The sequence below is a fragment of the Protopterus annectens genome, chromosome 1.part0 (assembly GCF_019279795.1).
Source record: "Protopterus annectens isolate FY-2018-M chromosome 1.part0, PAN1.0, whole genome shotgun sequence".
NCBI lineage: Eukaryota > Metazoa > Chordata > Ceratodontiformes > Protopteridae > Protopterus > Protopterus annectens.
Window position 1 is genome coordinate 1,386,683,502 of NC_056725.1, and position 26,593 is coordinate 1,386,710,094.

General features: G+C 40.5%; 1 protein-coding gene across 1 annotated transcript in view; it reads right to left on the reverse strand.

Moving 5' to 3' along the window:
• MDN1 (midasin AAA ATPase 1) overlaps positions 1-26,593 on the reverse strand; it is a 3,484,183-nt gene that overhangs the window by 101,280 nt on the left and 3,356,310 nt on the right. The window contains exons 95-96 of the mRNA XM_044071809.1: positions 2,527-2,616; positions 1,269-1,384 (exon numbers count right to left, since the gene is read on the reverse strand). Coding sequence (XP_043927744.1) covers positions 1,269-1,384; positions 2,527-2,616 — 206 coding nt within the window. The remainder of the gene's footprint in view (positions 1-1,268; positions 1,385-2,526; positions 2,617-26,593) is intronic.

A 26,593-nucleotide genomic window follows, 5' to 3' on the forward strand; every position in this document is an offset into this window, starting at 1 on the left:
ATGTGGGGAAAGTTCTTCATAAATGCTCTGTTGCCCAGTCCTGGAACAAACTCCCTACACACATTCGCTCCATTACCCACTCACAAGGCTTCAAAAAAGAGCTTAAACTACAGCTTCTCAACACTAAGACTTGCCCCTGCCATGATCCAACCTAAACTCCACTTCTCTATTGTTTCTTTTCCCACCACTAGAGATGCTTACAATACTCTTCCCCCTATTTTTTATACTTGTATTCTACTATGTTGTTACCTGGTTAACACATTCTCTCCATAGTGAACACTTGAATACTGTTTGGTATATAATTGTTCATCTCTTTGGACAAATTCTAGATTGTTTATACTGATTGCATTTGCTGTTAACTTTTGAGCTTTCTATGTTCTCATTTTTTGATTAACTTTGTACTATCGTGAAGTGTTAAACTATCATATTTACTGTAATTTTTTTGAGTGCAAATTTTAATTTTATTATGAATTTTTTTTTCTTTTTTGTAATTTGGAGCTTTTCTGCTCGTCTCCACTGAAAATGGGCTACCGGTCCAGTTGGACCAACCCGTTAACAAATGTCAATAAATAAAAACAACAGGATTTGTGTTAGCATGCATTTTCTGAAGGATATGAAGTATGAACCTCAAATGTATGTCTTTCTTTAGTGACTTCAATTCTTAACAGTTTGACAGAAAAATACAAATTTTATGATGAACAAACCAAAGATAAGAGGCAAAAATCTGGAGAGTTTAGAGGTAAACCCTTAAGTGACTTGACTGCTGTTTCAATGAAATCAAGATGTCAGTGTGAGGCATAGCAATCTATTTCACCCTACCATCCAATAAATATCCTGCTGGCTTTTCTACAGTGTTTGAAGAATATTGAAAACCAGTGTTTTTATTTGTAGGGTCAATATTCTTCTACACTTTGCTATACTTTTTCCAGTGTAAGTCAACAGAAACTAAAACCGAGATACCTGTGAACAGGCAAACTTGTCTACCATGGGCACTCCCAGAAAGAGTATAGCAAACTGATTTCCAGTATTTTACTGTCACGGTTACTTTACATCTGCCTCTAACTTTGACCAACTCTTCAGGGGAGGAAACTGTCTACCTAACCTTTAAATTTCAGTAACCTTGTCCCTCCATTTGCCTAAGCGTAGATCTGAAGTAAAACTATACCAAACTAGTAAAAATGGGTTAGTTACCCTAGATAAAGTACAGTCCAGAAGTACTTATGTAACCCACAGTCAATGCTAACCAAACTGAAGCATACAGTGCCTACCTGAGCTTTGCTGCTTGAGTGGGCTCCAGAATTAGTCGCAGCTGTTCGCATAACTGTTGTGAAAGCGGGGATGTCAGAATCTGATACTGTTGCCACATTTCAGCTGCTTCTTTTTCCTGAAATATCAGAAAGATCAACCAATCAGATCACAAAAGTACAAAGGGCTTAAGGCCTTAACTTTCCAGATTTTCCCACATTTATTTTTCTTGAAGGCCTCTGTGGCTGAACTCATACAATTACTCGGTTCAATAATAAACCTTGAGCAGTGAAGGACAAGCTTAAGTGCCTATCTACAGCTCTCTCAGACTCACGGTTTGAGGATGCTGGGTTTATTGCACTGCTGACACCTAGCTGTGGTTGGGTGCAGTGTTCACTTACAATAGAATTGTTGGTTCACACAATCAATGTGAACCTCTTAATTGTGATTCCAGGGGAAAGGGGAAGGCATATATGGGAGGATATGTTGCCTTCCACTCCTCCTACTCCTCTCAACCAGGCAGCAAGTGTACATTATCAACACTCTTGTGGAAGGAATGGGTAAGGCCAATCAGCAGGACCTAAAGCTGGCTCTCTGACACCAAAATCTTGCCACAGGAGAGATGAATGGGCTGATTAGGTTTCCCAGGTAGCAACAAATGGCCTGTAGGGTTCTCACTTATGCCCCTCTCTCACACCTGCCAGAACAGATGGGGTGACTAAGTGCAGATACAGGATCCATCAGGACAGTCCTAAGAATGTTTTTTTTTTTGGGGGGGGACAAAAACAGCAAATTGTCCATAAAAAGTATATTGGTCCCAATTCCTTCTGAAACAGCAGAATAATCTCTAATCAGGAAGATCCAATGAAGGAGGCAGAGGTTCTCCAAAAGAAGGCAATGTCTTAGAATCTGATTATGACAATCGCTACTCTCAAGAGGTGCATGTGTGTTTCTGAGCATACAGAACCTCTCAAACAAGCAGCACATTTGCTAGCAGCATTGGCACCCTAGGATATACAATGCAGCTGGCCAAGCTACCTCCCTTCCGCTGGACAGACTAGCCAGCATCAAGCAGTCATTACATCCTCCCATCCGGTATCCCCAAATCCACCTGGGTCATCTGGGGCACAATAAGGGCCATCAAATCCAAAACACCAAAAGTAGTAAAAAAAAAAAAAGAAAATCCATGATAATTCTGTCATCCCTATTCAACTTAAAAGAATACACTGTTTACCACTACATTTTTAACCATATCTCATTGGTACTACGAAAAAAAAATACCTCCTCAGCTGTCCCTGGCTGCTGATTCTGCCAAGCATCAAGGTGTCTTTCCAACTCTCGTCTCAACTCTTCAGGATCATGAACAATCTTCTAAAACACACAGAAAAGAAAACAAATGAACATCTGAAAAAGTGTATGGAAACATCATTTTCTATGTGTGGGAATAAAAACTAATTTCAACTTTAAGCTATTTATTTATTTTTTTCTACAGATTAGGCATCATCTATCTTGTGTGGTTATGGTGGGTCACACGAAAACAAGAGAGGCCAGACTACAGAGAATTCAGACAAGTGTATAAAGACGAATAAAATGGGAAAGAACTCAGAGGATGGCAAAACCAAGCACTGGTAAACCATATTTACAACTGTAGCCCCCTGCAGGAAAATCACAGTGCTGCTAAGAAGTGAAAAGTAGTGCTGTTAGGCAACTACATCACTGCTTCTTCACCATGTAGCTACAAAACAGTGCTATAAGCAAATGTATGCATAAAGGAGCCATACTGCTTATATCTGATCTTCCAGGTTGTTCTTCAGACAGAAGACACAATGCTGCAATGTGCAATATTTTAGGACAAAGCTACAAGCAGTTTTATCTAATATGGGGTCTTTATGGTGTCACACAATGCTATCTCTAATAAGATGCACAATAACAATGCATTATCACAGTCTTCTTTGATGAACATATTCAGCTCAAAATCCCATTTGTTAGCTGGTATACTGGGACAAGCAGTTATGCATCAACAATTCTAGCTCTTGGTTTGTGCCACTGGTAGTGATAAGGCAGTAAGACCTGTATCCACCTCTCAAATCTCCTTCCTAATTGGAACCCACCGTACATGGGTAGCCTCATGGAATCCATCAATGTATAACTAGATCATGCTGGAAGAAGACTCTGATGATGCAATTGTGTGGCAGCTTGGTGTCTAGGTTAGCAGCATAATCCAGTACTGCCTCTAGTACCAGTGTATAGTTGTGTCATGTGATAGAAAATATAACTGTGGAGTATGGATTTAGTTGCAAGTAGTTTAGTGATTTCCTTTAACAGCACGCAGATGGACATACTGTCCATTTGCAAACATTATGGTATTGAAATGGCTGAAAAACACTGGAAACATGAACCACAAAGCATCATAGAAAATGAGAAAATTGTGGAATAAAGATACTCAGATAGTTCCAATAGTAGTTGGAGCAACAGGTCTTATAAAAAAGAATCTACAATGGTATTTAGATATGTTACCATTCCATGTAACCTCGTACGAATTGCAGGAGTCGTCATTACTGGGCACATTGCGAGTGCTGAGAAGAGCACTTTTGGGTGACATCAAAGACTGAAACAATACTAATTTCATAAACTTTAATCGTACTTTAACTCAGGAATGGGGTCCGTTCCCGTCATAGTATTAGAAACTCAAAAGATTTGGAGAAATTAAAAAGTAAATCCATTTGCAATATCTAACTTGGGAAGTCTGATTACAAATACTGCTTTGAAAAATAACCAAACTCCTTGTCATCTGCATTGGTCATGAAAGTACAGACACATTTTATATTTTGGAGTTGTGTGTGGGTGACAGGCATAATGAAAAGCAATAAGTTCCTTGCACATTCAGAGCCAGGTGTACTGACAATTCTCTGGTAATGTAGCATCCATTATGTTCTAATTAACACTATCATACTTTAAGAGGACTTGGCAAGAAAATGACAAAGGGAAATTTCCAAGGTACTGTTATTCAACCTTCTGATTGCGTCCAAATATAGACACCAACAGGATGTGTATATGTGTGGTGTACTCCTGTTGAAGTGCATGGCTGGCCTCTGCCTCCATACTACATAATGCAGAGTCTTTCTGTAGCAGAAATGCCCACAATAATTGTACCTCACTTCTATCATTGCACCAGTGGGTAACTATGGCATTCAGTCTACTGCTGTCCCTCTGCCTTTTCCAACTCATAATATTGCTACCTGTAATTTATTCACCTATTTCTTTTGACTTTATAGCCTTCCCTCCATGTCTGCGCCTCAGTGACATTTGTATGAGAGAGAGAGAGAGAGAGACAGACAGACACCTTGGCTGCCTGCCCCTCTCTTTCCTTGTGTAATGTGGTACTGTGCAGTGGTGTTGGCCCCTTACATGCTACACCACTGAAGTTCTTTTATTCTTGCCTGAGCTAATGGACAAGAAGACATTATACGACTATGCCACCTTGCCTCTCTTTGGGGAAATGGTATGGAGACTGTTTCCTGGAGCATCCATTCCCACTGTAGACTTTGTGGTGGAGACAGGAGACCACTAGGAGTGCTGGCTTCAAGGATGAGACACAGCTGTTCTGAGGGGTTACATCACTTGTGGAAATTGACAGAGTTGTCCCTGCTGATATCCGCTGCACACTGAATCCAAGAGCAGACCTGGGCATGTACCATGGGGTTAAAACTTTAACAAAAAACCCATCTCTCAATATTTGACTACTCCACTATGCTGCTCAGCTCTCACCTTTTGGAGAAACAAATGAGCTGTCGGGCTCGTGTCTCCACAGGGGGATGATTGACCTAACTGAGACAGGGCAGGAAAAAAAAAAGCAAAAACATTCTCTCTTATTCCCTCTGTACTCAAAACTTGTACCTGATTTCTGTAGGCTGCTTCCACTAGACTGCAAACTGATATGGTGTTAAGGAAGTGCAAGGTAGCATACAGAAAAAAAAACTTTCTGCATTTGCTGGAATGTTTTGTTTGCCTTTGTAATGATGGCTTTCTGTCAGTCAAGAAGCCAATCTGTCACTGCATAAACAGAATGTGATATGCTGCAGACATACAAGGTTGCATTATTTAACTTGCTACAGTTAAGAGAAAAAATAAATGCACAGCATGTCTACTACTACTGCATCCTTATTCCTTCTCTGGGGATAAACTGACACCACTGATGACAAATGTTCCAAAGACTCTTACCACAGCCAACCAAGCAGGATAAAGCTGACTTACAGGTACAGGAAAAATGAGGGACAAAGGCAACTATAAATAAAAATGAATGAAGGACATCTCCAAAATCCCTGCCTCCACAAAAGGAACTGGCAGAAATCTAAGACCTTAGCAAGGTGGAAAATAGCACTTGAAAGACTAAAGGAAGCCCCTCAAGAGTCAGATCACACAAATTCCAAACTACCCCTGAGCAAAAAGTAAAGGAACAAAAAATAAATACTGCAGTAGACAAACATGCATGGGGGAAACGACGACAGTTAAACTGCACATAAATGCTGACTCCAGATCTTTGAGAGCAATTTAGTCAATACGTCCTTTTTCAACAGACACGTCTCATGTTATGGCAGTTTTACAGCTCTCCCTGTTGACGTTTTAGTGAGGAAGGGAAGCATTCCCACTCTTGATGGATCATGGAAGTTGAACGAACACCAATAATACAAGAGATGAACCCTTTTCTATCCACTGTAATTTCTAAGCAGAAATCCAAAGTAATCTGGATCAGGAGAATCAGAGGAGGACAAAAAAGTTCAAAGATCCACATTCAAAACTATTATGGTAGAATTCAAAACAAAATTAAGGTGTTTACTTAAGCACTCACGTGGCAGTTAGGATCTTCATAAAGGATGGTAGATGTGTCATATTTTTAAGATACTTAAGTTTTGTTTAATAGGATATCCTTGCTGGGCAACTGCCAATTTCAGTGACTGCCCAGAGAGAAAAAATTGCCACAAAAATTACACAATATTAGATATAAAGTAATCACGTAAATCAATTGATTAAATAGGGATAGAATTTAGGCAATTCACAGAAAAAAAGGATCAATGTTGATCTACTTAATTTGCTTTCCCCAAATGCTGTTTGGCAGAAAACCAACAGATAAAAATCACTCCAAACAAATAGAAATGTTTTTTTCTTTTTTTTTTTGCAGGGAATAAAGTACAGTTGTGTACACTTACCATAAATGTAGATGTTCGAGTGTATTCACTGTTACAGTCATTACATTTGGATTATCTGCTTGCAGGTAGCCCTCAGTCGGCCTGATTAACAAAGTCTTGTGTCCTTCATCAGTTGCTGTCTCTTCTTCCATGACGTCAGGTCGTCAGGGGTATAAAACATGCAGCCGATGCCATTACATCAGTTTTTCTTGCCCCAGATGTCAGGTGTCCCCCTAATGGGAAGCAATTAAATATAAAAGAACAAAGATATACCTCCAACAAAAAAGCAAATACACCAAAAAGGCGTTTAAGCATAGTAAAGGAAAGTAGAGATATAGTCAAAAGAAGTTAGGGGGCTGGAGGGAGGGTAACCAGGACTGCAACAGTTAATACACTTGAACATCTACATTTATAAGTGTACACAACTGTACTATATTCTTCGTGTTTCACTGTTGCAGTCATTACATTTGGGTAGATTCCCAAAGCTATGGTTGGGAGGAGGAATTTAGATAACATTAGGGCCAGCTACAAGGCCCTGCAAGACTGCAGTGGCAAAGCCAGCTCTGGATTTAGAGAAAATTACCAAATGATAATGATTGGTGAAAGTATGTACAGAACTCCAGGTAGCAGCTTCTAGGATGTCCCTGGTAGGGCACCTCTGAGAAAGGCTGTAGAGGTAAATGCAGCCCTGGTGGAGTGAGGTCTGATCCCCTGGGGGATAGGTTTTCCATGGTGCTTATAAAATGAATGCACTGGCTTATCCATTTAGAAATGGATTGCTTTGAAATAGCCTTCCCCTCTGCCCCTGCAGCAAATGCCACCAGCAGTTGTTCAGATTTCCTTTGAGGTTTAGTCCTATCCAAGTAGAATCTAAGTTGTCTGTGCACATCTAAGGAATGCAGTATCCATTCCCCTTTATTCTGTGGATTGGTAAAGAAGGTTGGCAAATGAATGGACTGATCAAGAGCCACACTGGATACCACTTTGGGCATGAAGGTTGGATTGGTTCTGAGGGACACCCTGTCCGCATGAAAGATGATGAAAGGCTCCACTGCCATAAGGGCCTGTAATTCAGATACCCTTCTAGCTGAAGTGATTGCTAAAAGGAAAGCTGTTTTCCAAGAAAGAAATTTTAAGTCTGCAGCAGCAGCTGGCTCAGAAGGAGGTAGAGTGAGTTTCTCCAAGACAAAGTTAAGGTCCCAAGGCTGGGGTTGGAGTTCTCCTGGGTGGTCTCAAATTTTTGGCCCCTCTGAGGAACTGCTTGAGCAGTGGATGAGAGAAGATGGGAGGTTCTATGCTATAATGATCTGAAATGGCTGAGGCGTGGATTTTAATGGAGGAAAAAGACAGGCCCTTGTGAAGCATCTCAGGTAAGTATTGTAAAATCTGAGGTAAATTGGGCGCTGCTGTACTCATCCCCTGAGAATGGTTCCAGGCACAGAATCTTTTCCATTTTTCAGCATAAGATTTTCTAGTACTAGGCCTCCTTGCCTCTAAAATGATACCCATCACAGGTTTGCTGAGGGATGGTAAAGGAGAGATTAAGTAATTAGCCAGGCTGCAAGGTTCAGTGTTAGAAGCTGAGGGTGCAGAATCTGGTTCTCCTGCTGAGACAGCAGGGAAGGAGTCTGAGGCAGGTGCCATGGAGATAACCGTAACACACTGCGCAGGAGTGGGTACCAGTGTTGGCACGGCCAGTCTGGAGCAATCAAATCCTTGGTTTGTCCTGTTTGATTTCTAGCAGTAATTTGGAGAGCAGAGGCGGGGGGGGGGGGGGGGGGAGGCATAGACTGATATGTTTTTTCCAGCTGAAGGACAGAGCATCCACTTTCCAGGCTGGTTTGTGGGGAGTCATTGTGCATAATTTGTCCAACTGGTAGTTCTGGGGAGAGGCAAACAGGTCTATAACTGGGCTCCCCCATTTGCTTGTCAACATGTTGAAAATCCTTGGTTCTAGTTTCCACTCGTGTGGGTTTCTGCTTAGTCCGTCTGCCAGTGTATTTAATTTTCCCAGCAGGTATTGAGCTTGTAGGTGCACTTGGTAGCTCAAGGCTGTGTTCCACAATGCCATGGCTAGTCTGCAGAGGGGGTAAGAATGTCTACCCCCCTGCTTGTTTATGTACCACATAACAGTGGTGTTGTCCGTCTTTACCATTAGTTGTCCTGGAAGTATGTGGTCCTTGAAGGCTGTCAGAGCATTCTGTACAGCTAACAGTTCTTTTTTATTTAAATGCAGGTGCATTTGATTTGGGTTCCATTTGCCCTGAATGCACTTCCCTGCCAGGTGAGCCCACCATGCATAGTCTGATGTGTCTGTTGTTAGGGTTTGGGTGGCAGGGGGTAGTGTGAAAGGTAGTCCCTTGTTTTGGTGGCAGGTCTCTGCCCACCAAAGGAACTCTAAGCGTAGGCAAGGAATGATAGGAATCATTGTTTCTAGGTCTTGAGAATGTTGACACCATAAGCTTTTTAGATACCAGTGTAGTTTCCTCATATGCAGTCTTGCATATGGAATTAGAAGAATGCAGGAGGCCATGAACCCAAAGGCTTGCAGTATTTGTTTTGCAGATAGCAGGGTTTTTGTGGCCACTTGTTTGAAGTAGGTTGTCAAATGAATTTGTTTCTCTGGCGTGAGGTAAGCCATCTGAGAAGTTGTATTCAAGCTTGCTCCTAGGAATATAATTTGTTGCCATGTACCATGTGCAATTTCATTTCATTTATGGTGTACCCCAGACAAGTTAGAACCCTTTGGACAAAGGCCAGATGATTCAAAAGTATGTCCTGGCTTTCTGCCTGAATTAGACAATCATCCAGGTATGGGTATATTTGAATATTTCTTTGCCTGCAAAATGCAATAACTGGAGCTAGGCACTTTGTGAATACCCTGGGCACAGTAGATAAGCCAAAGGGCAGTGCAGAGAACTGATAGTGCATGTAGCCTGCTTTGAAGCGTAGGTATCTTCTGCAAGATTCCCTGATTGGGATGTGCAGGTATGCTTCTTTTAAAATCTAGTGTTGCCAACTAGGCATCTTTGCCTAGCATAGGAAGTAATTGGCGAAGAGTCAGCATCTTGAATTTTGGAATATCCAAAAAGGTGTTTAAAGTAGACAGGTCCAGGGTAGGACACCATGAATTGTCTTTTCTGGGTGCCAGGAAAAGTCTCGAGTAGAAACCTTGTCCCTTTTCCTCTTCTGGTACCAGTTGAATAGCCCCCATGCTTAAGAGAGAAAGTACTTGTTTTTGGGCCTCTGCCACTGATTTGGTGGTAGGTCCGGCCACCCGCTTGGTGTTGGCAACGTGTTGAAGTGAAATATGTATCCTTGGGACACTATATTTAAAACCCATATGTCCTGGGTAATGAGCTCCCAATTCTTTGCATGAAGAGCAATCTTTCCCCCCAAAGGGGCAGTCAGTTGATAAGTGCTTGGACATTTTAAAAGGAAGTCATTGAGACAGTTTACCATGGGGGGTGGGGGGGTCTTATTCCCAGATTTGGAAGTGGAGGCCCCCCACTGCTTAGTTCTGTGTGTCCCCTGGGACTGAAACCTGGGGTTTTTGATGTGTCTGAGTTTGGCTTGAGAAGACCTGGAAGGGGCTGGAAAGGACCAATTCTTAGAGGTGCCTACTAAATCTTGGAGGCTGAACTTGTAAAAAATCTTAACAGTTTGCATAGATTTAGCATTTTCTTCCATCTTTTTAAGAACTTCCTCAGCCTTGTTGCCAAACAAGCGGTCCTGATTTAAAGGAGCATCCAACAATTTAGCTTTAACATGATCAGGCAAAGATTGCTCCTTAAGCCAAGCATGCCTTCTGAGCACAGACCAAGTAACAGCAGCCCTGCAAGAGGCCTCTAATGAATCAAAACCACATTGCAAAGTATGTTTTCCAACTTGCTCAGCAGAATGCATTCATTCTTTATTTTCCACAGTCAGGAATCAGCATCATTTTCTGTTTAAGCAGTCCAATAATATGTTGCTGATACTTTAACATATGAAACTGGCAGTTTAAAGCCCTAATGGCCAAGGTTGCATAAGTGCAAACCTTCGTACCCCGTTTATCCAGCACCCTGGAGTCTCTATCAGAAGGGATAGGATTTTTAGCAGTAGAAGCCTTAATGCCCTTGGGCCCATATGAAATAGTCTCTGGATCTGCAATAGGATTTTTAAAAAGGAACTTGTGGGACTCAGGGACCCTGTAGTATCTGTCAGGTTTTCTGGGAGCAGGAGGCAGGGAATCAGGGGCCAAAGTAGATTCCGAAAAATCATCAGCAATGTCTAGTACAGGAGGAATTGCTAAAGGCCTTTGTTGAGGTAGGAGAAGGAAATACCCAAGTTTCTTGTTTGAATCCGAAAAATCCTGGCTTTCCCAGTTGAAATGCTCCCTTAGAGTATGTAAGGTTTCCCCAAAAGACAAATCCTCATGAGGGGAAGCAGAGGGAATGGAGTCCTCTGCGTCAGATTCTTCATAAGTAGATAAGGGCAAATCCAGATCATCAGAAGAATCAGAAACAGAATCCTGATCGGAAGATTCATAATCAACTTCAGTCCTAGACCTCTTAGAAGGGGGGATTGGCTACCCCTGATTAGAGTTATTAGATCTTCAGCCATTCTTATTTGTTTTTCAGGCATAGAGGCCTGAGCATGTGACCTGGGTGTCTTTTTTTAGGCATGGATCGATATTTAGTCCTAAGTAAAGAAGGAGGCGTTGGTTTAATATGCAAGCCCGTAGGCCTGAATACACCCTCAGAAGCCAGTGCCTGCACAGCGGCTCCGGACCCATCCAAGGTAGAGACATACGCTGGTTCCATAGGTGAAGCATCTCGCGGCATACCGGACTCCGAATGGGTCTCAGTAGAGGCCTGCGAATCAGAAGTAGCTGGTATCAGGGTCTGCGAAAGCTCCTCACTGAGTACCGGCGAACTGGCGACTGGCTTAGGAGAAGCGTCGTCGGCAGTTTTGGACCTCGGCAGCCTGTCTCTGTCTTTTTCTTTGCGTTTTTTTGGAATCCCGGTAGTTGGATGGCTAACCGACGACATTTCTGGAAAATTAAACCGAGAACCAAAATATTTAGAGGAGAAAATATACAGACAGATAGTGCACTGATTAAATAAAGCACAAAACCGACAGCAAGGTACATCGTGGTCAGGGCCTAGGCAAGGAACAGAGTACGAATGAGAATCTTTATGAGGTATTGGCTTTCCACAAGTAATGTAATTAACAACTTTTACTGACATTGGTAAGGAGCAAGAAAAGTTTTCCCAATGGGGTACTTAGCTTTAGTTGAAGACTTTGGATCTGAAACTCGAAAACGAAAATTTCAGGAGTCGGCCGACCGGCACTTGCGAACTGCTTCTGCTTCGGGCACCGAATGGCAAGAAAGACTGGGCTAATGGCATCGGCTGCATGGTTTATATCCCTGACGACCTGACGTCATGGAAGAAGGGACAGCAACTAACGCAGGACCCAAGACTTTGTTAATCAGGCCGACTGAGGGCTACCTGCAAGCAGATAACCCAAATGTAATGACTGCAACAGTGAAACATGAAGAACATCCCTGTACCCTTCATGTGGGGGACAACCCCACCCATCAATTTATATACACCAGTTCAAAGGCTGCTCAACAGTGGGGAAAAGTGAAACATCAATTACTACGGAAACTTGGTTAAAAAATAATGGTCAAAAACAAACTTGAATCTGAAATGAATCCATTCAGTAGAATGACAGGTGCCAAATCCCATCCTTGCAGGTAAAAGTCATTTGGTACTATGCCAAAAAACCCAAAACATATATAATGTTTCAATTCTTTGTACATTCCATGTACTTGCAAAAACATTCTATGCAAAATGAACAAGCAAATCCATGTTATGAGTGTTAGAGACAAGAAGAGAAATCCCGTATATATTAACTTCTGCACAAAAAATTAAAATTCAGACTTCATGGGACAAGACAATACACCTGGCAGTTTTCTATGCAGAGGCAAAGAAAATCTAGCTAAAACCTGTCATCTTATAAGCAAATGATAAAAACTTCTGTCCAATGGCAATAGGATATAGTGAAATAAATTAATGATTAGTTGGAAAGGGTCTAATGAGACGCAAACAATTGTAGACCAATTTAACTCATCAGTATTCTGTGCAAAATGTTGGTCATAACAGAGCATATTCAAAACAATACAAGACATCTTATTCTCTTAGCTACGGAAGAGTATGGGTTTGGTAACAGGAAAATTTGCTGTTTGGATATTGCAACAAATTTTTAAAAGGTAACAAAAGCAGCAAATGAAAGACTCATGGCACATGTTTATTTTGATACTGCTAAGACATTCAGCCCTATTTCTCTTAATGGGACATCTGATGAACTGAAAGCAATAAATGCCATTCCATGCACAACTCTGTGGGTAAACCAGTCATTAAGCAAAAGTACACTAAATCAGAGTGGAAGTTACCTGTCTGTATTAATAGGGGTTACCAGATGTGTCCCATGGTCTCTTTTTGAGCAATTTCCTATTGAACTGTTCTTCACAGAAAATAGACCCTGGATAAACAGACATACTGATGACTGTAATCCAGGTGGCATGCTTTCATGAATAAAAGATGCAGAAGTTTTCCAATATGGTCTACAAAGAAATGCACAACTGGAACAGTGATAAAGACCTCATCTTTAATGTCATCAAATGCAGCATCATGACACTTTGCAGAAAAAAAAAAAAACATAAAAGATTACTACAAACTAAGTATCATCATTAAAGGTCTATGGATAACTTTTAACTTAAACTCTGATCAGCATGTATCTATTGAAGTCACAAAAACATTCAGGCATATTATGTGGTCCAGCTAAATGTAAAGAGCATATCTAATCACTCGACAGGGGGCACTGTACCACTTCATATCTCACTGAACTATGACTGAATGCTGTACTGCAGTCTGCATCCTTCAAACAAGTCACTTGAAACAACAAAATATACAATTCCTTCCTACAAAAAAAAAATCACACTGTTGGAAAACTTATTTAAGAAGGCTTCGGGAACTATCCTATCTTTCTTACAAGATACTTAGAGGTAACATTTGCTTTGTGTATACGGCAATGTCTGATCTTTTCTAAGTTAAAGTCTGTGCTAGGACCACGTCACTGACGACAGCTAACAGTTCAGGGAACCTAAAAAAATTTAAATCAATGATAACAGAACAGGAATGTTAAATTACACAGTGTCAAGACTAACAAGCTGCTTCTGAAAACCATGAGAAGTTAGTCGATAACTTCCTTCAAAAACAATCTAACATAAAATATCTACATGAGGTTACAGCAATCAAGATTCTTGAAGACCACAAGGATGTAAGCTATGATCAAAATTTAGCAGCAGATTCTAACATTACAGAAAGAGTTTGTGAGGGAAGACAAATAGGAGGTAAAAATGCATGACTGAGAGGGAGGGGAAAAAAGGATGTAATGTGTAGCAGTTGATTCATGGATGTAATACAGTAACAAGTCACTGTATGAGCACTACAGTGAAAGAATAGTTGGTGAAATGGTCAAGTAACTCTCTTCACTACTAGTGAGGCATTAGACATTGCTGAGGACGTGCTGAGAGCAGAGTGAAGCAGGCTAGTTCTAAACTTTACAAGTAACTTATTTCAGTCTGGTAAGGTCATATGATAATACTGTGCAAGCTTATGTGGATGAGGTTAAAATGTACAGCACCTGTCTGGGATACACCATTTTAGATAACTGCTGATCATCATAGGGTTGTATAAAATTTAATGATCAGATATTGGATGTTTCAGCTAGACTCAGTTAAATAATTTTAGTGAAGTATGACGTTCATATGTCCCAAGTGAAAACATACATAAAAACTCTCTTGGAGCAATACAGCAATGATCAAGAACACTGGAAAAACAGTGTCAAGTAAATCAGCGGCTGTTCACTTAAAAGGACAGAAGTGCTTGGTCACGGAATCATTTCTTACATTATGTAGCTAGAAAATACAGCCAATGATAACAGTTAATGTGCACGCACACTTGCAATGCAGAAAAGAAAATGAACACAATTCTGTAAAATTAATCAAGTAATGCTTGCAGTAGTAACATTTGTCAAATCCTAAATGATCCATGACACAGTGTGAAGTGAAAGTTACTAAATTAATTTAGTGGCCCTGTGTGGGAGTGGGGCCAACCCCCAAATCTCCTTTAAGTAGGCTTTGTCCCAAACAACCCTCTAATAAATGCACCTCTCCTCCAAGGTTGCACAACTTGGAGGGTTGGAGGTTGGCATAACTGTTAAGGTGTTTACCTCACAGACACAAGATACAGAGTTTGATTCTCACCTTTGAGGGAAATTGGCTAGACTTATAAAGGCAGCTAGCCCAGCACTTACTTATGAACTTCAAGAGAAGTATGGAACATTCTGTGAATTTGTATTTAAATAAAACATGCCTAAACAGGTTGTCAATATCATTTTAATGCTTCTAGATGTGAAATATGTGGTGAAATCAGCAGCTGCTTATAACAATGACAGGACTGTGCCATATGATGAGTATTTTCACAGAGACTGCAGCTGTAGGCTGGATGAAGTGCACAGTGTAAAACTGTTAGGGAAAGCAGACTATTAGATCAAGTTGACTATGAAGACAGAAGAGTGGATGGGGCAGAAGGCTAAATGAAAAACAGTCTGGAAGATAAGTAATTCAAGGGTGGTGGGCTGAAGGCATATAGAAAGGGTTGCTGAACACCTTCAGCATCATGGCATGTGTGTATGCCATGATTTAAAAAAAATTCTGTATATAATATAACTTCACATGCATCAAGTATCACATACAGTACATCTCTGATATTTATTTTTTTGCCTATAGTTCACGAAAAATTACTTCCTGGGCCTGTCTTCAAAGATCTTCCCAGATATTGCTAATACAGGATGTGTTGAGCAGCATTCTGCCACCTTCTCAGCTATTTTCTGTACAAGAGAGAGCTTGATCTTTTTTTAAAACACCTTTACTGAATTATAACTTGTGACAAAGGCAAACTTACATTCATGTAAAAGTAATCAAACCATATTAAAATTTTTACATTTCCAAACAATATAAGATACATAATATATGCTGGGTATATTATAAACAACATTACATAAATTACTCAATTCCTGCCTTCTTTTAAACCTCATTCATTCCTCCTCCAAAATATTATTCTGGATGTACTGTTCACATCATTTCCATTTTTTTATATACAATTAACTCCTAAGTCTCTTACCTTTTTCTAAAGATAACACTTCGCTATTTTATTTCTGTTAAAATATTCACAACTTCAAGAATAGCTGGTTTACATTTTCTTTTTAATTTTCTAGTAATTGCTTTATTTAGCAGCCATCAGAATTAAACTTGACGAGGCCTTACTATGTCTAAGCAATTCAGACCCTGTATCCCACTTCAAAAATAAATACCTTCCTTAGTTACACTCATTTGATCACCCAGTATCCTTGGCAAAGTACTCTGAAGGGAATTTTTGAAGTCTGCCAACTCATTAAACTCCCAAAACATATGTTCCCAATCACATTTATTCTTGCCCTTCACACCTCCATTTGCCATCTACCTGAGGAAAAGTTCTTTGCAGTTTGCTTGGGGTATAAAAATATCTATGCAAATAGTTCCAGGCAAGCATTCTATATCTTCAAGATTTTGTTGCACATTTGGAGCCATACATATGTCCTCCCATTGTTTCTTTCTGAGTTGCATATCTAATCTCTCTTCCCAAATCGTTTCTGATCTCCTCCTACAGATTCCCATGGACATCATGCAACATTGTATACACTCTACCAATTATCCATTTTTTCACAGCAGCTGCTGTTGTAGATTCAATTAAAAACTCAACCAATGCAAGTCTTTCAATTAGGATTCCCCTATCCCTTTCTCTTTGCCTATACTCCCAATATCAATCCCCGATACAGAAGTAAATCTCTAGCCTGCAATCCAAATGCCTTCTTGGCCTCTTCCCATTCGATTGCCTTTCCTTCTCAGTTTACTTCTTCTCAGTACCTTGGTTCTTTTGCCAGCTTCCTCCAGCAAATTCTAGCCCCCACTTGTCTATTCTCTGTACCCCTAATTGCAGTCATTCCTATCAGCAGAACCTCCTTTCTCCATTCATATGTTGGCTAAGTTCTTAGTATACTTTCTACTATATGAATGTAATATTTTGTATGACTGTTGTTATTCTCCTTAAAGATGTGTTCAAAATTCCATTCTTACCTGATTTCTTGAATTAGCCCCCCTGTTTCAACATCCCTTTCCACTTTGAACTGTGGCTAATACTTGCATAACTAACTGTATAGCTCTGAAATATCCCTTCAAATCAGGTACTCCCAAACCTCCTTGTTCTGTTGGGAGGATCAACTTATCCTACTTGACCCTTGCCCTCTTCTGCATCCAAATATCCTTCAGCTCTTTATCAATTACTGTCCACAACTTCTCCTCTAGTTGATAGAAATATGCCCAATCTGTGTATAAAACTAAACAGACTAAAAGCAGTTTTACTGCTTTGCATCTTGCTATCCAAGCAAGAGCTTCCAGTTTCTTAGTTTTTGTATCATCTTTTGTTTAGTCTCTTCCCCACATATCCTTCATAATAAGCTAATCATTTTTAATTCATACTCCTAAATACTTAATTTTATTATGTCCCCATAAATATTGGTATTGCTGGACTAATTCATGTGTGGGTACATAGTTTATAGTTATAGTATTTGTTTTATTTTCATTAATTTTATACTCTAAAAAATAAACTGAACTGTCTCAGAAAATTCTACAACACTGAGATGCCCTTTTCTGGTTCAATCAGGTACAAAAAAGTATCCACAAATAATGCCAACTTTTCTTCAACACCGTACCAATTACATTCCTGCGTTTGAGGCCATTATTTTCTTTGCCAGTGGTTCTAAACACAAGGCAAATAAATGGGAAAAAGGACCCCCCACCTGGTTCCTGTGTTCAGACAATTTATCAGATAGGAATCCTCCCACTTTGATATTTGCCTCTGATCCCTCATTGTTGTATTAGGAAATGTAAATGCTTCCATTACCCTACTCAGAAAATCCCAGTTTACTCTGCTGAATGCTTTCTCTGCATCAAGACCCATCAATAACAGCAGCATTTTCTTATATTATCCTTCCTTGTGGATCATCACTGTTCTGTTAATATTGTCAAATGCTTGCCTCCCCTCCACAAAACCAGACTGGTTCACATGTATCAATTTTGGCATTGCCTTGGCCACTCGGCCACCACAGCTTTTTTCCAGGATATTGGTACCGCCACTCCTTTTAAAAGGCTGTTAAAGTCTTTCAGATTTTTATAATCTTCTTCCTTCCTAACTTACAAACTTCCACCAGAATACCATCTGTTTCTGGAGACTTTCCTGTAGACTTGGTTATATATAATTTTTATCTCATCCTCTCCTATCTTAGCTATTAGTTGTTCAGCCTCATCTACATCTAGCCTTGGCATAAACTCTTCTATAAATATTCCCATTTGTGCTTTTTCTTGATTTCCCCACCTCCCTGCCTTATACAAATTTTCATAAAATTTCCGAAATATCTCCAATACCTCTACAGGATCTCTGGTTATTTTTCTTGTTTTAGGCTCCCTCAGTTTGGCAACAACCCTTTCTACTTTCTGTTGCTTCAGTTGTTGTGCCAAATGTTTTTGTGCTCTGGTGTTATTCTCAAAAAACAGCAATCTTTCTAAACTTATGCAAATTATCCAGGTACTCCCTTATTTTCTCTTTAGCTCTCTGGAATTGTGTCTCCTATTTTTCTGTGAGATTCCCCTTACTTTGTAAAACTTTAAACTTTATCAGGCCCTCTAAATAAAAGAAAGAGATCTGGTTAAGATGTAATGAGAATTATTTCTACCTTATTTTTAAACTCATTTTTGTCTCACTCACTAGCTATAACTTCTGGAGTCGTTTCCATCTTCCCTAATAATTCTCAGATAATTTACGCTACATATTCCTTAAATTTCTCTCTTTTTAACAGGTAGGTGTGGAAGTACCAGTATATCATATTTACTTCATTACCCTGCATTTTTATCTTAGTAATTATTGGCAATGGATCTGAAATAGTTATTGGAGGTGTATCAACATTCTCAATTAAATGAAAATGTTTCTGTGAAATATAATTTCCAACGAGTCTAGCCTAGTTATTGGTCCTTGGGGAATAATATGCAAATTCTCTCAATATTCTTGCTACTGAATTCACATCAAATATTTTCAAAAATTTCTTCAGTAGTCTACCCTCTTTTGTTATATTTTCATTTCTAGGATCCTAAGATGCATACTCATTGTTGCAAATTAAATGCCATTCCCCACCTAGTAGTAGTATTCCCTACTGACCGTTATTTCTCCCAGAATTTTCTTAAGCTCCATTGTAGCAGTTTTAGGAGGAATACAAATACACGCCAGTGTAATATTCCTTGCCAGTAACCCCTTACTACTAAAAATCTACCATTATTGTCTTTTTTCCTGTTCTATCACTATTGGAGCTCTTCTGGCAATTCATACAAGTACCCCTTCTTTTTCCTTTGCCCCTGATAATCTGCAGAATGTCCATCCTGAAATCCTTTCTTTATCAAATTCATATGCTCAGTTCTTTCCAAACACGTCTCCTGTAGCATTGTTATTTGCGCTCACATTTCTTAACATAATTAAGTATTGTTTTCTTTTTGTCTATACCTGTGAGTACATTAACATTTCAAGATAATATGGAAAGTGCCACCATTATGGTCAGAAGTAATTATTCTCACTCATTACATACAGCAGCTTTAAATGTGTTTAATTTCCAGCTTTTGTGATGCATGTGCCCATTAATCTTTATCAGGTTAATCCTTTATACAGTTTTTTCTCATAAGCATTGGAACCAGTCACATTTTACAAGACTTTTTGTTTTAATAAAAAACGCTCAAACAAGAAACCAAACATACTGCCAGAATAATCCCAAACCTATTAACTTAATACAAACGCACATAACTATGTGCATCTTCAATTAATGAAGTTTAAACCTCCTAATAGGAGTAGTTTTGCCAAACAGACAGCTGGTAGCACAGGCCATAGTTAACCTGAAATTGAGGTTGTCCATGCTAAGCCACATGTTATGACCGGTGCTTCTACTTACACTAGCTGATGTCTGTCTTTTTTTAATCTTTATTTCCTCTCCCCCAGATGTGAAAACTACTTGCATACTTTTGGAAATCATTATGTTGAGCCATGAAGAAACCAGTGTTGTCTTATCAGCTTCCCTCCATGGAAAAGTAAGAAAAAAAAGATAGCTCAAGTCCTCTACTGCAGCCTGAAAGACAAGCTGAAACATTTACTGCTAAAAAACTTCATTATACTTGATGTTTTCATTTTACTTGTTTCCACTTAAAATGTATTAGACTAAGCCAAGGGCTTTGATTCAGACATTCACCTATGCAGAAGAGAAAACATATCAGCTCTGCATATACTATGATCTGCGTACTTTTACTCACACCTCAACAAATAAAGATTACAGACTATTAACTCAAACATGCCTTGTCTAGCTTTTCTTCTCTTTTTGCATTGTAATGCCTACATTTCTTAATACCAAAAAGAAGACGAGAAAGGAAAAAAGGCATCTGTTTACTTTAATAACTATCACATACAAGAAAAACTAAAAACACTTCAGCACAAAATATGCAATTTGTATTGTGAAAAGTTCCATAAATAGTGTTACGAAAAAACAATTGTTTCACTTACTATTTTCCTACCTCCTCCCCTCAAGAGTCCTTCCAAACATTAATGACACGAAGTGAGGCAAGTGCCTTTCAATCCCAAACAAGTTTAACAAAGCCAACAAAAGCCCACTCTTTTCACTTATTCTTATACACCCATATTTCACAAATGTAACTGATGCTTTGCAGTCTCACATTTATTCAGTAATTTCCATGTTGGTGGTCTTCTTCCTGTTCATCTCCACTTTCCAAATCAAGATACCTGTTCAAATCCACTGTGTTCCTGATTCTTCTGGTCAACTCCTCTGCTTTACTCTCTCAAGCATTTTCCTTTGGAACACTGGAAAAGGTTTCACTGGCAAAGTCTCTCTGTGTGCTTTATTATCAGAAGAATGGGAAGCAGAGCCCCCTTCTGTTTGATAGCTCATCTTTTGTTGGACAAGCTTGCATTTCCTCCTTAGCTGTTGTGCATCAAATAATGACTTTGATCCTCCAGGAAAAAATATTCTGAAGAAGGTGAATACAGCAGCTTGAATCTCACATCTGCCTCTTAACATTCCCTGACTAATGGAATAAAAATGTGTTTCTCTTCTTTCTGGTTTAGAGTAAATAACTATATATAACTTTAATACTTTCTCTTTTTCCACAGTTTTGTCAGGATCAACTCTTTCTGCTGGTAGGTCTGCATGTTTATTAATAAAGACATTTGCTGCTTTTTCGTGGGCATATTTAGAGCATACACATGGTGTGCCCTTTCAACAGTTCCTGCTGTGCCTTCATAAATTTAATGCAGTCTGTTCCTTCTAGTTTCTCTGGTGCAGAAGAAAATCTCAGGTTTTTCCCTACGTGCCCTCTAATTCTACCATTTTTTGAAACATCTCTTCTTGAACAGTCTCATACTTAGCCAGCCTTTGCTTCATTTCAAACTCTTATTTTTGCAGTTTTGTCAGCTCATTTTAATATTTGTTTAAATCTTCTTCCATTTTTTTCCAGCCTTGTTATTTGAGTTGATATATTCCTTCAGTATTTCATTTATTTTAATCAGCTCTGAGCACATTTGACTTTTTTTTCCTCTAGATTACTGGAAGCTACATCTTGCACCAAAGCTGGAACTTGAACCGCTTTTTGCTGCACAGCTACAAGATTCTTCCCAATCAGTGTTTTCCCTTAACTTATTCCAGCTGATATTCATTCAGGCTCTCATAGTTTCTTCTTTGCAGGCATCCAAGCAGTGTACTTACTAGACAGTAACTGAATTTTACTATAACTGATATTATCTCTTAGTTTCTGTTTTCTCACTGGGAGAGCTGAAGCCAAGCTAAAAGGAAGCGGACTCACTGGCTCAGAAATACTTAAAGACTGGAAACTGTTAGGTCTATGCAGTAGAAGGATAAAATCCTGAATAATACCCAGAACATTTCTGGGTTTGATGAGTAGCCATGATGATACAGCAGCTTACAAAAAGGTAGGAGAGGAGTGTAAAGGTGATGCCTACTCACCCCTCTCACAGAGAAAGGGTGGGGTAGCATGCTTGTGGGCAAGTTAATGCTGCTGCATTTGGTGGAACTATAAACTAAATAAAAGGGCATTAGCCAGCTTCCAAGTGTGAGGTTGGGGGGCACTAGACAGAAGTGGAGCATTTCATCATGGGGGTCCTTCACAATGATGCCCCCTGCACATTTCATCATGGGATTCTTCACAATGATGCCCCCTGCGCAATCACTTAACCCAATTAGATCACTCAGGAAACAAAGGGACATGGTGTAACTCAATACATCGGAAGAAGAAAAAACAGCAAACCATTCTGAAAGCAGCACAGAAGATGTTGCTGCAAACTTTTTGATGCTGCTTCGAACATGAGTCCAAGGTAGTAAGAAAAGTACAGTTGTGTACACTTACCATAAATGTAGATGTTTGAGTGTATTCACTGTTGCAGTCATTACATTTGGGTAATCCTGCTGGCAAGTTGCCCTCAGTCGGCCTGAATTCCAAAGTCTTGCGTCCTGCGTCGGTTGCTGTCGCCCCTTCCCTGACGTCAGGTCGCCAGGGGTATAAAAAATTCAGCCGATGCCATTTTCTTCAGTTTTTCTTGCCCCAGATGTCAGGTGCCCCCAAAAGGGTAGGCTAGGTGTATATATATATATATATATATATATATATATATATATATATATATATAAATAAAACATACATGCACCAAAATAAACTTTACCTTCATCTACAAGCAAATACACCATAGGTTGTATAGATCAGAGAAGTAAAGATAAGTTCCAGCAGATATAAGGGGGGTGGCGGGTGGGTAACCTGGACTGCAATAGTGAATACACTCGAACATCTACATTTATGGTAAGTGTACACAACTGTACTATGTTCTTCGTGTTTCACTGTTGCAGTCATTACATTTGGGTACAGTCCCAAAGCTATGGTTCGGGGGCTGGAGCTAAACAATATTAGGGGCAGCTATGAGGCCCTGCAGAACTGCAGTGGCAAAGCCTGCTCTGGTTTTAGAGTAAAGTGGCAGATTGTAATGCTTTTTAAAGGTGTGCACTGAACTCAAGTAGCAGCCTCTAAAATGTCTTTGGTTGGTACCCCCCTGAGAAAGGCTGCCGAAGTGGCTGCCACTCTGGTTGAATGTGGCCTAATGCCCTTAGGCACTGGCTTGCCATGCTGAGAGCAGCAGAAACGAATGCAGTGGCCTATCCACTTTGAAATAGTCTGCTTGGAGATGGCCTTTCCTTGTGATCCTGCAGCATATGTCACTAGTAATTGTTCTGTCTTTCTGAAAACTTTAGTTTTGTCCAAATAGAATCTAAGTTGTCTGTGTACGTCCAAAGAATGCAGAATTTTCTCCCCCTTGTTCTGTGGATTTGGATACAAAGTTGGCAAATGAATGGCTTGGTTAAGGGCTACACTGGACATCACCTTAGGCATAAATCTGGGGCTTGTCATCAGAGAGACCAGGCTCTTTTTGTCTGGATAAAAGGTTCCACAGCCATGAGAGCCTGTAGCTCTGACACTCATCTTGCAGAAGTTATTGCTAGGAGCAGAGCTGTTTTCCAAGATAAGAACTTTATATCCGCAGTAGCAGCTGGCTCAAAAGGAGGTAGGGTGAGTTTTTCCAATACATAATTGAGGTCCCATGCAGGCACTGGCGGTCTCCTTGGAGGCCTTACATTTTTGGCTCCTCTGAGGTACTGCCTTAATAAAGGATGAGAAAAGAGTGGTGGTTCTGTATTGTAATGAGCGGAAATGGCAGAGGCATTTTAATTGATGAAAAAGATAGGCCTTTGTCCAGCATCTCAGTTAAGTAGTGCAAAATCTGAGGAATATCTGGTACAGCTGTGTCAGTTCCTTGAGCTTGGTTCCAAGCACAAAATCTCTTCCATTTTCCAGCATAGGACTTTCTAGTACTAGGCCTTCTGGCTTCCAAAATGACACCCATCACAGCTTTACTGAGAGGTGTGCTTTGTATGGCTACATTATCCGCCATGCTGCCAGGTTTAGAGTCCTGAGTTGGCTGTGCAGAATCTGATTGTTTTGTTGGGACAGTAGGCGAGGTATTTGAGGTAAGGTCCAGGCTGGGCATTGAGACAAGTTCCTTAAGATCGGATACCAGTACTGGCGGGGCCAGTCTGGGGCAATCAGAATCATTTTTGGTTTTTCCTGTCTCATCTTTAGGAGTACCTTGGGGAGGAGAGGCTTATACTGATAGGTTTTTCCAGTTGAAAAATAAGGCGTCCACTTTCCATGCTTGTCTGTGATAAGTCCTTGTGCAGAATCTTTTTAGTTGATAGTTGTGAGGGGAGGCAAATAGATCTATGTCCGGGCGTCCCAATTTCTGTGTTATCATGCTGAAGACTTGTGGATCCAGGTGCCACTCATGAGGATCCATGAGGTTTCTGCTTAGTTCGTCTGCCAGAGTATTGTCCTTTCCTGGCAGGAATTGTGCCTGCAAATGAACTTGGTAAGTCAATGCTGTGTCCCATAAAGTCATGGCTAGTCTGCAAAGGGGGTAAGAATGCATGCCCCCCTGCTTATGTACCACATGACCGTGGTGTTGTCTGTCTATCAGTAGTTGTCCCGGATGAATTAGGTCCTTGAAGGTTGTCAGGGCATTTTGAACAGCTAGCATCTCTTTTTGATTGATATGTAGATGCATTTGATTTGAGGACCAGGTGCCCTGAATGCCTCTTCCTGCCATGTGGGCCCCCCAAGCATAATCCGATGCATCCGTTGTTAGGTTCTGCCTGGCTGGGGGAAGTGAGAATGGTTGTCCCTTGTTTTGGTGACAAGCCTTTGCCCACCATCGAAACTTGTGTTGCAGGCAGGGAATGAGAGTAATCATTGTTTCCAGGCTGTGGCAATGTTGTGTCCAGACACTTTTTAGGTACCATTGAAGTTTCCTCATATGCAGTCTTGCATATGGAATTAGTAGGATGCAGGATGCCATGAAGCCCAAAGCCTGCAGAATTTTTCTTGCAGATAACTGGGCCTTTGTTGCCATTTCCTTGAAATAGGTAGTCAGTTGCCTTTGTTTGTCTGGCGTGAAATAAGCCATCTGGGCAGCTGTATTTAAGCTTGCACCCAGGAATATTATCTCTTGAGAGGGTACAAGTTTTGATTTCTTTTTGTTGACTGTGTACCCTAGGCATGGTAAAAGTCTTTTCACAAACGCCAGATGCTGTAGTAGGATGTCCTTGTTCTCTGCTTGAATGAGGCAGTCGTCCAAGTAAGGATATATTTGTATTCCTCTTTGTCTGCAGAAAGCAATTACTGGTGCCAGGCACTTTGTGAAGACACTGGGCACAGTAGATAAGCCAAAGGGCAGTGCAGAGAATTGGTAATGCTTTGAACCAGCCTTGAATCTGAGTTATCTTCTGCATGATTGTCTGATTGGGACATGCAGGTATGCCTCTTTTAGGTCTAAAGTGACCAGCCAAGCCTTTCTGCCCAGCATGGGCAGAAGCTGCTGTAAGGTCAACTTCTTGAATTTTGGTATATCCAGGAAAGTGTTTAGAATTGATAGGTCCAGTATTGGTCTCCATGTTTTGTCCTTTCTGGGTACAAGGAACAGTCCTGAGTAAAATCCTTGTCCCTGCTCTTGCTGTGGCACTTGTTGAATAGCCCCCATGTCCATGAAGGATGAGACTTGTTTTTGAGCCTCTGCCCATTGATTTTTTGGCAGGTCTGGCCAACCGTGTGCCCTCGGCAGGGTATGGAAGTGAAACTTGTAGCCTTGTGACACTATGTTTAGAACTCATTTGTCCTGGGTTATAATGTGCCAATTTTGAGAAAAAAGTGCTCATTTCCCCCCTAAGGGTGCTGCCAGTAGATAAGTGCTTGGTGCTGGCAAGGGAAAGTCAATGGGACTGCTTCCTGTATGGTTGTGATTTGTCCTCCACTTTTGGAGGTAGAAGCTCCCCATTGCTTAGACCTGTACGAACCTTGCGGCTGGGATCTGCCTCTACGGCGCCTGGAGCTGCCCCTTTGAGGTCTGTCTGACAATGGAAAGGACCAATTCTTTGTAGGCCAGTGTCTGCTAAACCTAGGTGGCTGTACTTGTAAAAAAATCTTTGACCGTTTGCATAGATTTAGCTTTGTCCTCCATTTTCTTTAACACCTCTTCTGCCTTAACACCAAACAAGGTATCATGCTGTAATGGTGCGTCTAATAATTTTGCTTTGACATGATCAGGCAGGTTTTGTTCCTTTAACCAAGTGTGCCTCCTAATTACAGAACCCGTAACAGTGGCCCCTGCAGGAGGCCTCCAGAGAATCAAAACCACATTGCAAAGTATGCTTTCCAACTTGTTCAGCTGCATGCAATAAAGCCTGCATTTCTTTGTTATCTGTACATTCAGAATTTACCAACATTTTCTGTTTAAGTAGTGCCATGACATATTGCTGATATTTGAGCATATGAAATTGGCAGTTTAAAGCCCTTATAGCCAAGGTAGCAGATGTGTAAATCTTTTTTCCCCATCTATCCAATGCCCTAGAATCTCTGTCAGAGGGGGTAGGGTTTTTTGCAGTGGAAGCCTTAACCCCTTTGGGACCCTGAGAAATAGTTTCTGGGTCTGCAGCAGGGTTTTTGAAAAGGAATTTATGAGAGTCAGGAACCCTGTAGTATCTGTCAGGCTTAACAGGAGCTGGAGGTAAGGAGTCAGGGGTCAGACTAGACTCTGAAAACACATCTACAATATCTAACACAGGTGGAATAGCTAGAGGCCTGTGTTGAGGAAGTAGAAGGAAGTCCCTGAGCCTCTTCTTAGATTCTGAAAAATCTTGGCTCTCCCAGTGGAAATGCTCCCTCATGTATGCAAGGTTTCCCCAAAGGAATAGTCCTCAGGAGGAGAAGCTGAAGGAATAGATTCTTCAGCAACAGAATCCTCAAAAGGGGGAAGAGAACATTCCTGATCAGAAGAATCAGAGGAAACGGAAACCTG